The 12748-nt window shown below is 43.8% G+C and overlaps 1 protein-coding gene across 3 annotated transcripts in view; it reads right to left on the bottom strand.

Moving 5' to 3' along the window:
* The window catches only part of Usp10 (ubiquitin specific peptidase 10), a 64905-nt gene extending 52362 nt beyond the window's left edge, over positions 1 to 12543 (bottom strand). For all 3 annotated transcript variants that reach the window (XM_026411403.2, XM_077792886.1, XM_026411404.2), the window contains exon 1: positions 12438 to 12543. In XM_026411403.2, coding sequence (XP_026267188.1) covers positions 12438 to 12458 — 21 coding nt within the window. In that variant the 5' untranslated portion in view covers positions 12459 to 12543. The remainder of the gene's footprint in view (positions 1 to 12437) is intronic.
* Positions 12544 to 12748: the final 205 nt, after the last annotated feature.

Genomic DNA, 12748 nt, shown 5'->3' with positions numbered 1-12748 from the left:
AAGAAAGAAAGAAAGAAAGAAAGAAAGAAAGAAAGAAAGAAAAAGAATACTGGAGGAAAACAGTCTAACAGAAGAATATTCACAATGCAAGAAGTGGAGAAAGACACTCCACTAAACCGCACATGGAACACAGCCCACTGCTTCACAACAGGAAAGGCAGCGCCAGCACTCAGGGATGGAAGCTGCCCACCCCTGCCATGGCCACTGGCAACCTGACGTACTCTGCCCTCACGCAGCCATCCCTTGCTCCTCAAAAGCATCTCTGTAAGAGTGCCTGCCTCTAGGCTCACCTGTCGCCTCTGAAATGCGTGTGGCCACCACAGTGCTTTCTCAATAGGGATCCTGACTGGTCCAGGAAAAGCCCATGCAGAACCTTCCGGGTGAAAAGCAGCCCAGACGCCTTCCCAGACTCGCCTGCACCCTACATCCCATGCCACTGTGCAGGGCCTTCTCTTGGGCCCCACTGGCCTGGCCAGCTCCTCACACTGCAGAATTCAATTCCAGAGGCTCACGTTTGTGAACTCTCTTCCCAAAAAACCTTCTGAGTGATGGTGTCCCCCATAACTCTCCTGTGACAGCATTTCCTACTCTGGCTTAGAATAGCTGGTTATCTAAGCTCTTTTCCACTGGACTCTGCACTTCCAAATCACCCACTGTGACATACCTTTCATTAATTAATTTATACATAAATATCTGCCAACGGCGGGGAGGTGGCTCGGGGGCATATTTGCCTAGCATGTGTGAGGCGCATTTGATCTCCAGAACCACAGAAACCAGTCAGTCAATAGATGTTCAATGAGCACTTGTCATGTTCTAGCCCCTGGGCACATAACACTGATTAAAGGGACACAATCCCTGCCCTCCTTCAACTTGTCTTCTGGGGAGACAGAAAACTACAAGCTCCACTAGGATATGGAACCGCAGCCGTACCAGACGGGCACCAGGTGCTCGGGAAGGAAAGCAGGGCAAGACAGCAGGCAGGAGGCCGGGGCTTCCAAGGTGCCATCAACAGGCCTCCCTGAGGAGATGGCATGGGAGCAGACTCCTGGGAACAGGAGCTGCGGCACTGCTGAGGAGCACAGCTACAAGCAGAGGTCTCCTGCGGCAGGACCTGCTCTCTCTCACTACTGTCCTCACAGTGCCTGATGTGAGGACAGCCGAGCTCAGCACAGAGAGAGGAATATGAGTGAAGCCATCAGCGGGGCTGTCCAAGGACAAGGTGTGGAAATAAAGAGAACCACCACCAACTCAACCAGGCCTCTGACTGGGAAAAACAGCCTCTCGAGGGCCTCAGATCTGGGGCTGACTGCATTTGCTCTGACCAGGTCAGCAAAGTTCAGGGCCGTGTCACACTAACTGGAAGGGAGGAGCTCCTGATGCTGTATTTGTATTAGTACCACTTCAGATCTCAGGGCTACACTTGCTGAGAAACAAGGGAAGAATTTCACAAAATAACTTATATGTAATACACATGTCAGCTAGCTGGATTCAAGACACTGCACAAGAGTAGCACTTAAAACCCTAAAGGGGGCTTAAGGACCACTCCCACATTCTCAGTGAAATGACCATCAATCTGAACACTTCAGAAGGCAGCCAACTTTTTCAATCCATTAAGTCCCAAGTTTCCAATTCTGTGAACATAAAAATTATTTCCAAGTTACCATAAGTGGTATACTGGTTACCTGATTTAAGTTTTTATAGGTGTTTTACATCTGGGACAGTGGGTTAATCAGCTCTCATCATTACGAAGGACTTCCCCAGAGGGCCGTTGTGACTCCTGTAGTTGTGCAAGCTACACTCATCTTCACTCCTAAAACTAGAACCACAAGACAAACCCATACACCGTCCTCTTTGTTATTTCCTTCCACTGGTTCCTGTCCAGTTGCTCAGTCTGGGCAAACAACTTGAGTGTCCAAGTTGCTGGGCAGTGGGAGCACACAGGAGCCAGATCACACCAGACTCCAGAATGCTTCCCTGACCCCTGCCCAGATCTGTCAGGCAGGCGATGGCTCCCTTTGCTTGGTAGTGGCTCACCTGGCATACAACATCACCTCCACCAGGCAAGACTGCCCTTCCACACACTCAGCAAGGGGGTCACACAGGCCTCTGTAGGTGACCTGCCTCCCAGAGGAAAGGCAGCCCTGAGAGGATTGAAGTCCACAGGGCCCACAAAGACGGCTTTACACACAAAATACATGAGATGTGTTTCCATTTTCGTAAGAAGTGATCAACTAATTAATACAACTCAAGTCTGTTTCCATTAGATAAAAAGCCACTGCAAAGAAAAAGAACAGCAATGTACTTTACTTTCTTTTTTTTTTTTTCCTTAATATTTATTTTTTAGTTTTCGGTGGACACAACATCTTTGTTGGTATGTGGTGCTGAGGATCGAACCCGGGCCGCACGCATGCCAGGCGAGCGCGCTACCGCTTGAGCCACATCCCCAGCCCCGTACTTTACTTTCTGTTCACCTTAAAAAGAAGAAAGCAGTTTGTCTGTTGTGGGATGGGAGGCCGACTCTTTCCAAACACAGCTCTGGCAAACAGGTGGAAAAGGAGTCATGGCCAGGATGATGCCACAGTGTATCAAGTCACATGCACTGAACTTCCAGTCCAAACTGAAGACTGCTTTTTCAAGAGTTTTCTTTTTCTTTTTTTTTTTTTTTTTTTTTTTTTTTTAAGAGAGAGTGAGAGAGGAGAGAGAGAGAGATAGAGAGAGAGAATTTTTAATATTTATTTTTTAGTTCTCGGCAGACACAACATCTTTGTTGGTATGTGGTGCTGAGGATCGAACCCGGGCCGCACGCATGCCAGGCGAGCGCACTACCGCTGAGCCACATCTCCAGCCCCTCTTTTTTTTTTTTTAAAAAAAAAAAAAAAAGGTCAGCTCTTCCTCACTGACTAGAACTCCACTCACAGATGAAAACGGAAGTTTATGTTCCTGGCACAAAGAGCAGAGATAGGAAGCAAAGTAGTACCAAGAGCAATTACTTGAAAAGACTACAGAGACAAGAATGCCCTCAAAGGGGAATGAAGGGAAGGGATGGCAACAGGAAAGACAGTGGAATGAACTGGACATCACTTTCCTGTGTTCACATATGAATACCTGACCAGGGTAGCTCAACATCATGTATAACCACAAGAATGGGAAGTTATACTCCATGTATGTATAATATGTCAAAATGCATTCTACTGTCATGTATGATTAAAAATAAAAAATTAAAAATTAAAAAAAATAATGTTCTTAGCTGACAAATCCTTGACCAGCAACGAGAATGTCCGTGGAACCAGGCTAATCATAGCCAGGATTCAGCAAGAACTGGAAGGCAGCTGCAATGAGCAGGACAGGGGCCGGGGCACTACTTCAAGGCAGGGGTGGAGGCCCCAGTGAGAGCACCTCTATAGCTTTGGGGACACATCTGTACTTACACTGAAGAAAAACAAATGTGCTTTTGCATCTAATCCTAACCCCCAACACAGGCCCAGGCAGCAAGGAGATGCTAGATAAATGTTTATTGAAAAGAAATCATCAGTCACTTAAGGAACTTCAAACAAAACAGAAATCTCACTGTGAAGACCCAACATGATGAATCATCAAAGGGGCAAAGTTCTGGGTTTCTCTGACTGGTTCTGCTTGCTTAATTCCTCTCAGTGCTGAAATTGGATAATACCACTCTCAGAGTAGCACAAGCTGGGATTTTTGTTGTTGTTCACACATAACCTAGTCTGAGACAGCAAAATATTTGTCCGAAGTATGATTTATTTACTCCTATTCACAGGTGAAATGAAAAAAGCTGTACATACACCCATACTGAGGTCTGGGACAGCGCCGGGATAGGGCCACCTGGGCAGAGGTTCGACACTGTTCTAGGGGCTGGTTCACAGGGATCAGCACTCGGGGTACCCCGAGGGCAATTCTGTCAGCAGAGGGTGCCCAAGGATCACAAATTACATGCAATTATTTCAAAAATTTTTAATTTGCTTCCAAAAGTATTAAAAGTAACATTTAAAGATCTTAACAGAAATAATCTCAGGAGAATCATAGGATATTATGCGTGACACCTTTCTTAATACTTTATTTGTAGAAATATAATCAGGAAAGAAATGTTTTTAAAGGTGTCCCTACCCCCTCAAAAATAAAGGGAATGCTATGCTTAAAGTCACCTTCCCTAACTATTCTTCCCATTATCATTAAGGACACTCAAGGGCTACTCACCTTGCATCAATCTGCCTCAGAAGTCCCCAAAAGAAATGTCCTACTTCCCCGTCAAAGTTATGGTAGTTAAAATGCTTGCAGAGTAGATTCCCAGATCTGGAGAGCCAAGGAATCCAGTCCTAGACACTCATGAAGGATCCCTATCAGACCCCCGCAGTTGTCCCACCTAGCAAGAGGAAGACCATGCCAGGACCCTTGCTGCCACCTCAGACCTGTGGTTTTCTAGACACTCACCTGCTCCAAGAGAACACTTAGTCCTCACCTCTCCTCTCTACACCCATCTCACCACTTCATCCTATGCATCATTTTAGCCACAAATTGGTCTTTGTTTCCCAGAGATGCCACAGGCTTTGAGACTGTTCCTCTGAATATTCTTCCCCCCATGCCCTTGTCCCCTGCTTCCTGCCTGAAAACTCAAGTTCAAATGTCACCCTGCTAGAAGAGACATCTCCCAGCTTCCTGACAGTCACACTCTCTTGCTTTTGCAATCCACCTTACCTTGACCTTCTCCTGGACCATGCCACTCCACCTCCACTGCACCGGTAGTCAAAAGTCCAAGAACCTGGGCTGGGCTGGGCTGTGGCTCAGTGGTAGAGCCTTGGCTAGCACATGTGAGGCCCTGGGTTCGATCCTCAGCACCCCATTAAAAAGTTAATTAATAATAAAGGTATTGTGTCCATCTACTACTAAAAAAATTTTTTTTAAAGTTCAAGAACCCTTCTAACTGATCTCCTTATGGCCACTGAGACCCCATGACAGCCTTCTGTATAAGGCAGAGTGTGATTCCAAACTGCAACCTGATTATGAAATTCCATGGCCAAATGTCTTATCTCCTCTTCCACATTTTCTTCAGGATAACGACAGTAATGTCTAATAGTGGTTACAATCATGGACCTGCCAGCTCTGTACTGAGACACAACAGGCTGAGCTCTCTGAAGCATTCCAACCTCCCTCCAGGCACAGGGCCACCACACACGGTGTCATACTGTCTCTGCTGTAAACCTCAATTTCCCTGAAAACCCTCCTCAACTTTCCTGAGCTATGCCAAAAGAATTTGTTCCCTTTCTCTGGGACATATTTTTTAAAAATATTTTTCCCCTTAGTTGTTGATAGATCTTTATTTTATTTATTTGTACGTGGTGTTGAGAACTGAACCCAGCGCCTCACACATGCAAGGCAAGCGCTACTGTTGAGCCACAGTCCCAGCCCTTTGGGACACCTTTTTGAGGTTGGTATGATACATGTGTTGCTGTGATTACCTGATTAGCAACTGTCCTCCTCACTAGACCATAAACTCCATGTGAGAGATGAGGACTGGTTTTGCTCACTGGTAAAGCCTCAATGCCTGGTGTATGAGAACTACCCAGTAATTATTTTTTTTCTTTGTACTGGGGATCAAGCCCAGGAGCATTCCACTTCTGACCTACAGCCCCAACCTTTTTTATTTTTTAATTTTGAAAGACTCACTAAAGTTGCCCAGGGTAACCCCAAAATTGTGATCCTTCTGCTCTAGCCTCCCAAGTAGCTAAGCATGAGCCACCTAGCCCAGTCTCACTACTATTCAATGGTTGAACAAAGCAACCAATAAGTGCATGTTCTTGATATGTGACACTGTTCACATATCTATATGAACAGTGTAGTAGTTACAAGAACTACTAATCTAAAAATGGATCCAGCACAATTAGCTTGTTTCTCTCCCCAATGCTCTGTGAGCTTCTGAAGTCTAAGGGAGCTACCTTTTTGACACTACACTCATGACGTCCAGTCACCAAAAATCTTGAACAGAACAATCATAAAAGATATAAAGTTCTCTTTATGTGGTTCTGAATAGAAGTGTCTAACAGCCTACAAATTAATTCCAGACAAAACAGGATGCTACCCCTGGAAGACCTAATTTTCTACTTTATCAATCAGAAACAGTTCAGTGTGGTTGTCTCTGGAGACACAGACCTGAGTTGGGAAGAGTTCTCTCTCTCTCTCTCTCTCTCTCTCTCTCTCTCTTTTTCCCTCTGTTGCAGTACTGTAACTCCACAAAGTGAGGAGAAAAGATGACTCTAGAGACAGTGAAGAAAAACTCAGGTGAATTACCTACTTCTCTTCTATTCACAGACAGGTGACCCACCAATCTCTCCATTCAAAGAAAGGATGGTACTCTGGGTACTCCATTGTGCAAAGGCAATGGGCCTACAAGAATCTGAATGAGAATCACCTCTTTTTAAATAAAAACCCAGAGCATGGCAGCTAAAATTAAGGGGCTGAATGTCTACCAAGAAAAAAACTTAAGTTGTTTGGACAACATTTTTATTCCTCAGAAATTTCCATAATCCTCTGTACATTGGATCTTGAAAAGCCACTTTAACCTCCAGAATATCTGCTTCCCTGGTGAAATCAGGTAAACAAGAAAAACCTCACTTGGGCAGGTGCCTTCAGTAATTATGAAAACAATGTCTGCTTCAAAAAGTTCAGTTCAGTGACTATCTGGGTAGAATAGACGGCATCATGGAACAACACAATAACAACCACAAATGCCCCATCAGAGAAAAGCACAGAAGAGAAACATCAAGCTGGGGGCTAATGAGCAGAGAGGAGGATTTTTCACTTTAATGCTCTGTATTGTTGGCATGGTTTAAAAATAACATATCTTTATTTTGTAAATAAAAATAAAAGCAGTAAGGACTTTTATCATAATATACTCTACACAAAATTAGTAACATTAAACTTTTAAACACTTAAGCATTTGCTTCTTCATTCTACACATTTTCATTAAGGAACTCCTATGGGGGAAGTCACAATGTGAAATACAGCGCTCTTTACAGTCTCTTTCAGATAAGCAATTGGCAAAGTAGAAAAAACACTGGATATTGAAGTCCAAAGACCTGCTTCTAAGTACCTGATAATTCACTTATCAGCCCCATGTGACCTCCAGTCACAACCTTTAGGTCTTCACTCATCTGTAAATGGTGATAATAGTACAAATAGAGTTGCTATAAGGATTGCTTTAAACTAGACAGTTCATACTGTGAGGCATTCTTCAAATGCTGATACTGCAAACTTTGGTGTCTCACTTTAAATTTGTTTTTCCTGTCCAAAGATCAGATCTACCTAAAAGGACTATTTCAGGTCTTAAATAAATATATATGGTCTTGACAACCATCTAAAGAAAATTATTACCTAAAATATAAAGAGAAGCCATATATTAAAAGTTTATTCATCTTCTTCTCCATTCTGCTTTGAAAAAAAGTCCTTAAAATTTTTTTTTTTAAATATATCAAGCAGGACAACTTCAAAGCCAGCCTCGGCAACTTAGCAAGGCTCTAAGTAACTCAGTGAGATCTGTCTCTAAATAAAATACAAAAAAGGGCCGGAGATGTGGCTCAGTGGTTAAGTGCTCCTGGGTTTTAATCCCTGGTACAAAAAAAAATACACACACACACACACACACACACACACACACACACACACAATCTTAAGAGATGGGCTGGGGACTTAGGTTCAGTGGTAGAGGGCTTTCCTAGCATGTGCAAGGTCCCGAGTTTAAAAAAAAAAGGTATTTTATATATACACACACACACTCTCACATACACACACACACACAAACATACATATACACACACATACAAGGAAAAGTTTTTTTACAACACTGGTGGGAATCTCCAAAAACTCCAGAATTAAACTTTTATTTCCAAACTCTTTACTATTTACCCCAAAGCTTCAGCCTGACCTTGCAAAAGGGGAAAGGTTGATACCTTCTGAAAGAACAGAAAGAGTATGTTTTTAATGATATAATGATATATGTCTCACCAGAGACACTGCTTCACTTTTCTTTTCAGTTACAAAATGTCTAACATAGGAGAAATGGGACAGGAAAGGGATGCTAGAAAGCTCTTGCAGTTATTTAAATAACCAATAAATTCACAAGTTAATGGTCCTGGCTAAATTTAAACAAATGTAATAAAATTTAAAAACATTGCTTATATCCATGGCAAAGGACACTATCATGTTTATGTGAGAATTAAACAATGCAGATTGTCAACTCCTGAGGTAAAGCATAACTTTCTGCATAGAATTATACATTAAATGCTCTTAGTTCTACTTGACAAGGTCTGTGCTTGCAAAATGTAATTTAGACCAAAATTTGGCTTTATTCTATGTGTTTTGTTTTTCAGTGCAGGGATTGAACCCAGAGCCTCACACATGCCAAGCAAGCACTCTACCACTAAGCTACATCCCCTAACCTATTCCATGCATTTTAAAACAAAAATGAGTATTTCTGACATGCACTCACAATGGAAAATTTCTATTTTGGTGGTTGCAAAGCTGCCCTTACCGCATCTCACCCAGCCAGCAAACCTCCTCTGAGGACCTAGTGGGATAAGCTACTTAGAGGGCAGCTCCATTCTCACCATATCCAAGGCACCCACAATATCAGGTATAGAATGTGACACTCTATTTTGTACAGTTTTGTTTTCCTTTTTCTGTTTTGGGGGTTGAACCCAGGGCTCAGCACCCTACCCAAGCCCTCTACCACTAAGCTACATTCTTAACCTGCATTTTGTGCAGTTTTAATGCCATTTGGGGGGGGGGGGCAGCATTCAGTATCTTACAGCAAGGCATACCTAATACATCTAACAGTATTCAATTAACATTTACACAGACCTATTTTTTTTCCACAATAGCTCCAGGGAGACTGTAAGTTTAGAGCTGTCAATAAGTGTTTTAATACTTTTTAAACCTTTGGCAGAAAAAAAAAAAAAAAAAACACCAACATGTACCAATGTACCAATACAGAGATGAAAAGGAGCATTTCTTCATAAGGACAAAGAGAATGCCAAACACTACCACCATCAGAGGAGGGAGAGAAAGAGGTGTGCACTGAGGCAGCCAGATATTAAAACCAGAGACCACAGGCACAAGCACAGCACCTGCCTTCCTATGAGGAGATTCTTTCATTTAATGCACTGATTGTGGGACTCTTGAATCATGGAATGTGGACTTCATGGCCCTTGAGCTGATATTAGAAAAATAAATGGAGAATTGATCTGAAGAATGACAATCAATAAGGCTGCAGACACAAGCCCAGAAGGTAGGGGCCTGAGGGTCTTAAGAACAGCCACCATTCTTGTGCAGGTGCTGCCTTTAAGGGGGAAAACTCCAGGAACACAGGCTTGAATCCTCCTGGACATTACCCTTCTCTCCCAGTCCTAACCCACACTCCTATCGCAACACCTCACCTGCCCTTTTCCCAGGAAGGAGCAACTGGGCCAGGAAAGGTACCAAGGCAAGGCCTAATGGAGAGGTAGCTTCTGGTTTCCCAGGTCTTCAATGAAAATGGATCACAGTCAAGGAGATTTTTCTAATAAGTCAAAAAATAACTAGGTCATGAAAGTCTACATAAACTATACATTTTCTGGTCGTTGAAACAAATACTATGAACATACTCTACAAGTTCCCTCTATGTTCTTACACTAGTTCTTAATCCAGCCTGGACTAACAGAAACAGCAATAGAAAAACCTTTTGGGAGATCACTTCAACAGACAGGAAAACTGCAGTCCAAGCACATGCAAGTCTTTAGAAATGGACTTCTACACTGCTGAAGTGGCACTAAGTGACAAATAACAGTAATCCAATGGCCCAAAGCCAGCACATTCCACTGCAAACAGATTTGTCTGTTTTGTGTGACAGTGATTCTTGCATGTGTGGCAGTAAGCAGCAATAACGGCCTGATTTCAAATTTGAAAGCAGGCTCTTCCTATTATTTTTCATTCTTTGCTGTGGTATCAAAGACAAGTGTCCTGAGTACCATCTTTAATGTGCCACTTGAAAACTCTGATCTATTAAAAGATGTACTAAAAAAAAAAAAAAAGAATAAAAATAACCTTATGTAACTAATTTGTGTGGAGATGATACAATGTTTCTCCATTATTTGAATACTCTAAGCACAGCAAAAACTAAACATGCCACTTAGGTCTGGCATTAAATAACAAATCATCAAACTTTGGAATCCTTTTCTTCTTAAGCTTTCCTATGTGAAGGACAGAAACTGAAGCGATACCCAAACTGGGTGAGGAAGCTTTATTGTGAAGACTTCACTATACATTACTTTGATGGCCACAACAATTTTTTCAAACACAAGACAGAACAAGTAGCTTTAAAATAATTAAATCATTTCATCAGTTCACTTGAGACAACAAATACAAATTAGAAATGTACTTACATTTCAAATGTCAAAGTTCATCACTTGTATTTGTTAAAATGATGAAAGATACTGGCATCTGAAATGCTTATGAGTTTCTCACCACTGTACTTCAATCTAGGGAACAAGGTTCAACCAATTCTTTACAATACTATGGAAGAAGGCTATAATCTATATGAAAAGTTTAAATTCTAACCTAACAAGTCAATTTTCAAATGGGACCTTAACCTTTAGCTTCTGGATGTTACTTCCAACAGTAAATAAGTAGTCTGCATATAAAGGCACTTAACACATGGAAAGCAACCAATATTCCTGAATTAATGAATTAACAACCATTAAGACTGAAAGACCTTGAAGATAGCAGGTGACCAAATAAAACAAACTTCTTCAAATGTTCAGAACAACTCAAGCAGGATCCAATAATTAAGTCCTATCATATATGATTCTAATATTATTTCTATTACTATTATTTCAAAAATAAAATTGTACAAAATCAAACTACTGCTTTTGCTCCCTTTTCCGTGAAAGACATTCAAAGAATTTAAGTCACGGTTTGAAAGAATAAACACAAAATGTTGCTAATATTCATATTTAGCTAATATTTGCCAATCCAATGTGTTAAAGATGTGTACAGGCAATATGGTCATATAAAAACTCAAATACTGAGACAATGAACACAAATGAAAATACAATTAGGCTTACATTTTACCACTATTAACTTAGATTTCAATTTTGCATTATGATTGGTGCTTATTAAAGTGAATTATGCCTGAACACCAGTTCATAAGGAAGTATTATACCTGTTCATACTAATCTTAATAATAAGCTATTTAATCAGTAGTTAAGCTGAGCAAAAGGCAAAAATCAAATTCTTAAGAAACTATTTGAATAACACAAATTGTAAAATTATTCAACTATTAAGCAGCTTTCTGGTGCAAGAAACTACACTAAGCACTTACAAAAGTAAATGTAAAAGTGTGCATAAGTTAAATGGGGGACATTCTGATGCAAACTAAGGTAACTAACACAAATTTAAAATCGCAGTTTCCTACAGTACCTATTTTAAAAGTAGATTTTCGAGTTTTTAATCCCACAATATGCATCAATCAGAAGTTATTAAAACCATTGTTTAAAAGAGGTCTAATCAGGTCTTCATCTGCCCAGAGACTACAAAAACCAATCAACTGCTTAAGAGTTATGATTTTACTCGCCGCCAGTTCTCCAAATAGCTACTTTATTTCCCAAATTTCATTAAAAAAGCACACCGAGATGACATAAAATGTGCAACAATTTCTAAGGATTAGACGTCAACAAATCAGGGGCCTAAGGCAAGCCTGACAAGTAACGACCCAAGCTGACTTTTAGCCTGAATAACTGCAATTTGGGGGAAGGGAGAGAAATAGAGTGGGGGAAGAGAGAGAACTCCACTCATGCACGACATCTCCCCAACAGCAAGGCCCTTTTGACTCTCTCCCCGCTCCGGATTACACTCAACGGCCCCAGAGCTGGAGCTTCTGCTCTGACAGGGTGCGTTAGTGTCAGCCTGGCTGGGGTGCATCTGTGCAAAAGATGTCAGCCAAAGGCAAGTGCAAATGCTGTCCCCGCGACTTGAGTCGGCTTCTTTGCAGCAGAACCTCCGGATGCTGCGCAGCGGCTCGGGTCTGGAAGCCGGAGCAGGCGCAGCCCGCGTGGCGGTGCCGCTGGAGGCTGGATGCGGGCTACGGGCGCGGGGGGCCAGGGGCGCGGCGACCGGCGAGCACAGGCGGCCCCCGCCGCGGGCAGGCGCTTCGTGCCGGTTCGACCGCGGCCCGCAAGCACGCGGAGGCCCTCCCCGCCCGGCCCGCCGGCCCGCGGCGCCCGCGCCCGGCGCCAGTCCCGCGGCCCGGGGGCGGCCGGGCACAGAGGGGCGCGGCGCGGGGCCTAGGCCGGCAGCGTGCCCGCGCCGCTCCCACCGCGCCCGCCCGCCGCGGGGCTGTCCCCCCAAATGCCCGGAACACGGCCTTCCGGCCGGGGGCGCAACCAAGCTACCTGTGGGTTGCGAAGGGCCATGGCGGCCCGTTTCAATGAGACTCGGCGCTGCTCCGGCGCCTCACGCCGCGTCCCCCGCCGCCGCCATCTTCTCGCCGCACGTCCACGCTCGCAGCGGCCGTCGCGCCTGCGCACTGCCGCGCCGGGGGCGGGGCGGGGCGGGGCGGGGCGCGGAGCGCCTGCGCGCCCCCGGGAGGCGTGCCCCGCTCTCTGCGCACCACCCGCGGAGCCCACCGCCCGCACCGCCCATCGCCCGCCCTAGCTTGGACCCGGGCCTGGCCGCCTAGGGTCGCGTGGAGACTGGGGGGCGA

The sequence above is a fragment of the Urocitellus parryii genome, chromosome 15 (genome assembly GCF_045843805.1).
Source record: "Urocitellus parryii isolate mUroPar1 chromosome 15, mUroPar1.hap1, whole genome shotgun sequence".
NCBI classification, from domain to species: domain Eukaryota; kingdom Metazoa; phylum Chordata; class Mammalia; order Rodentia; family Sciuridae; genus Urocitellus; species Urocitellus parryii.
This window is presented reverse-complemented; position numbering and strand designations above follow the sequence as displayed.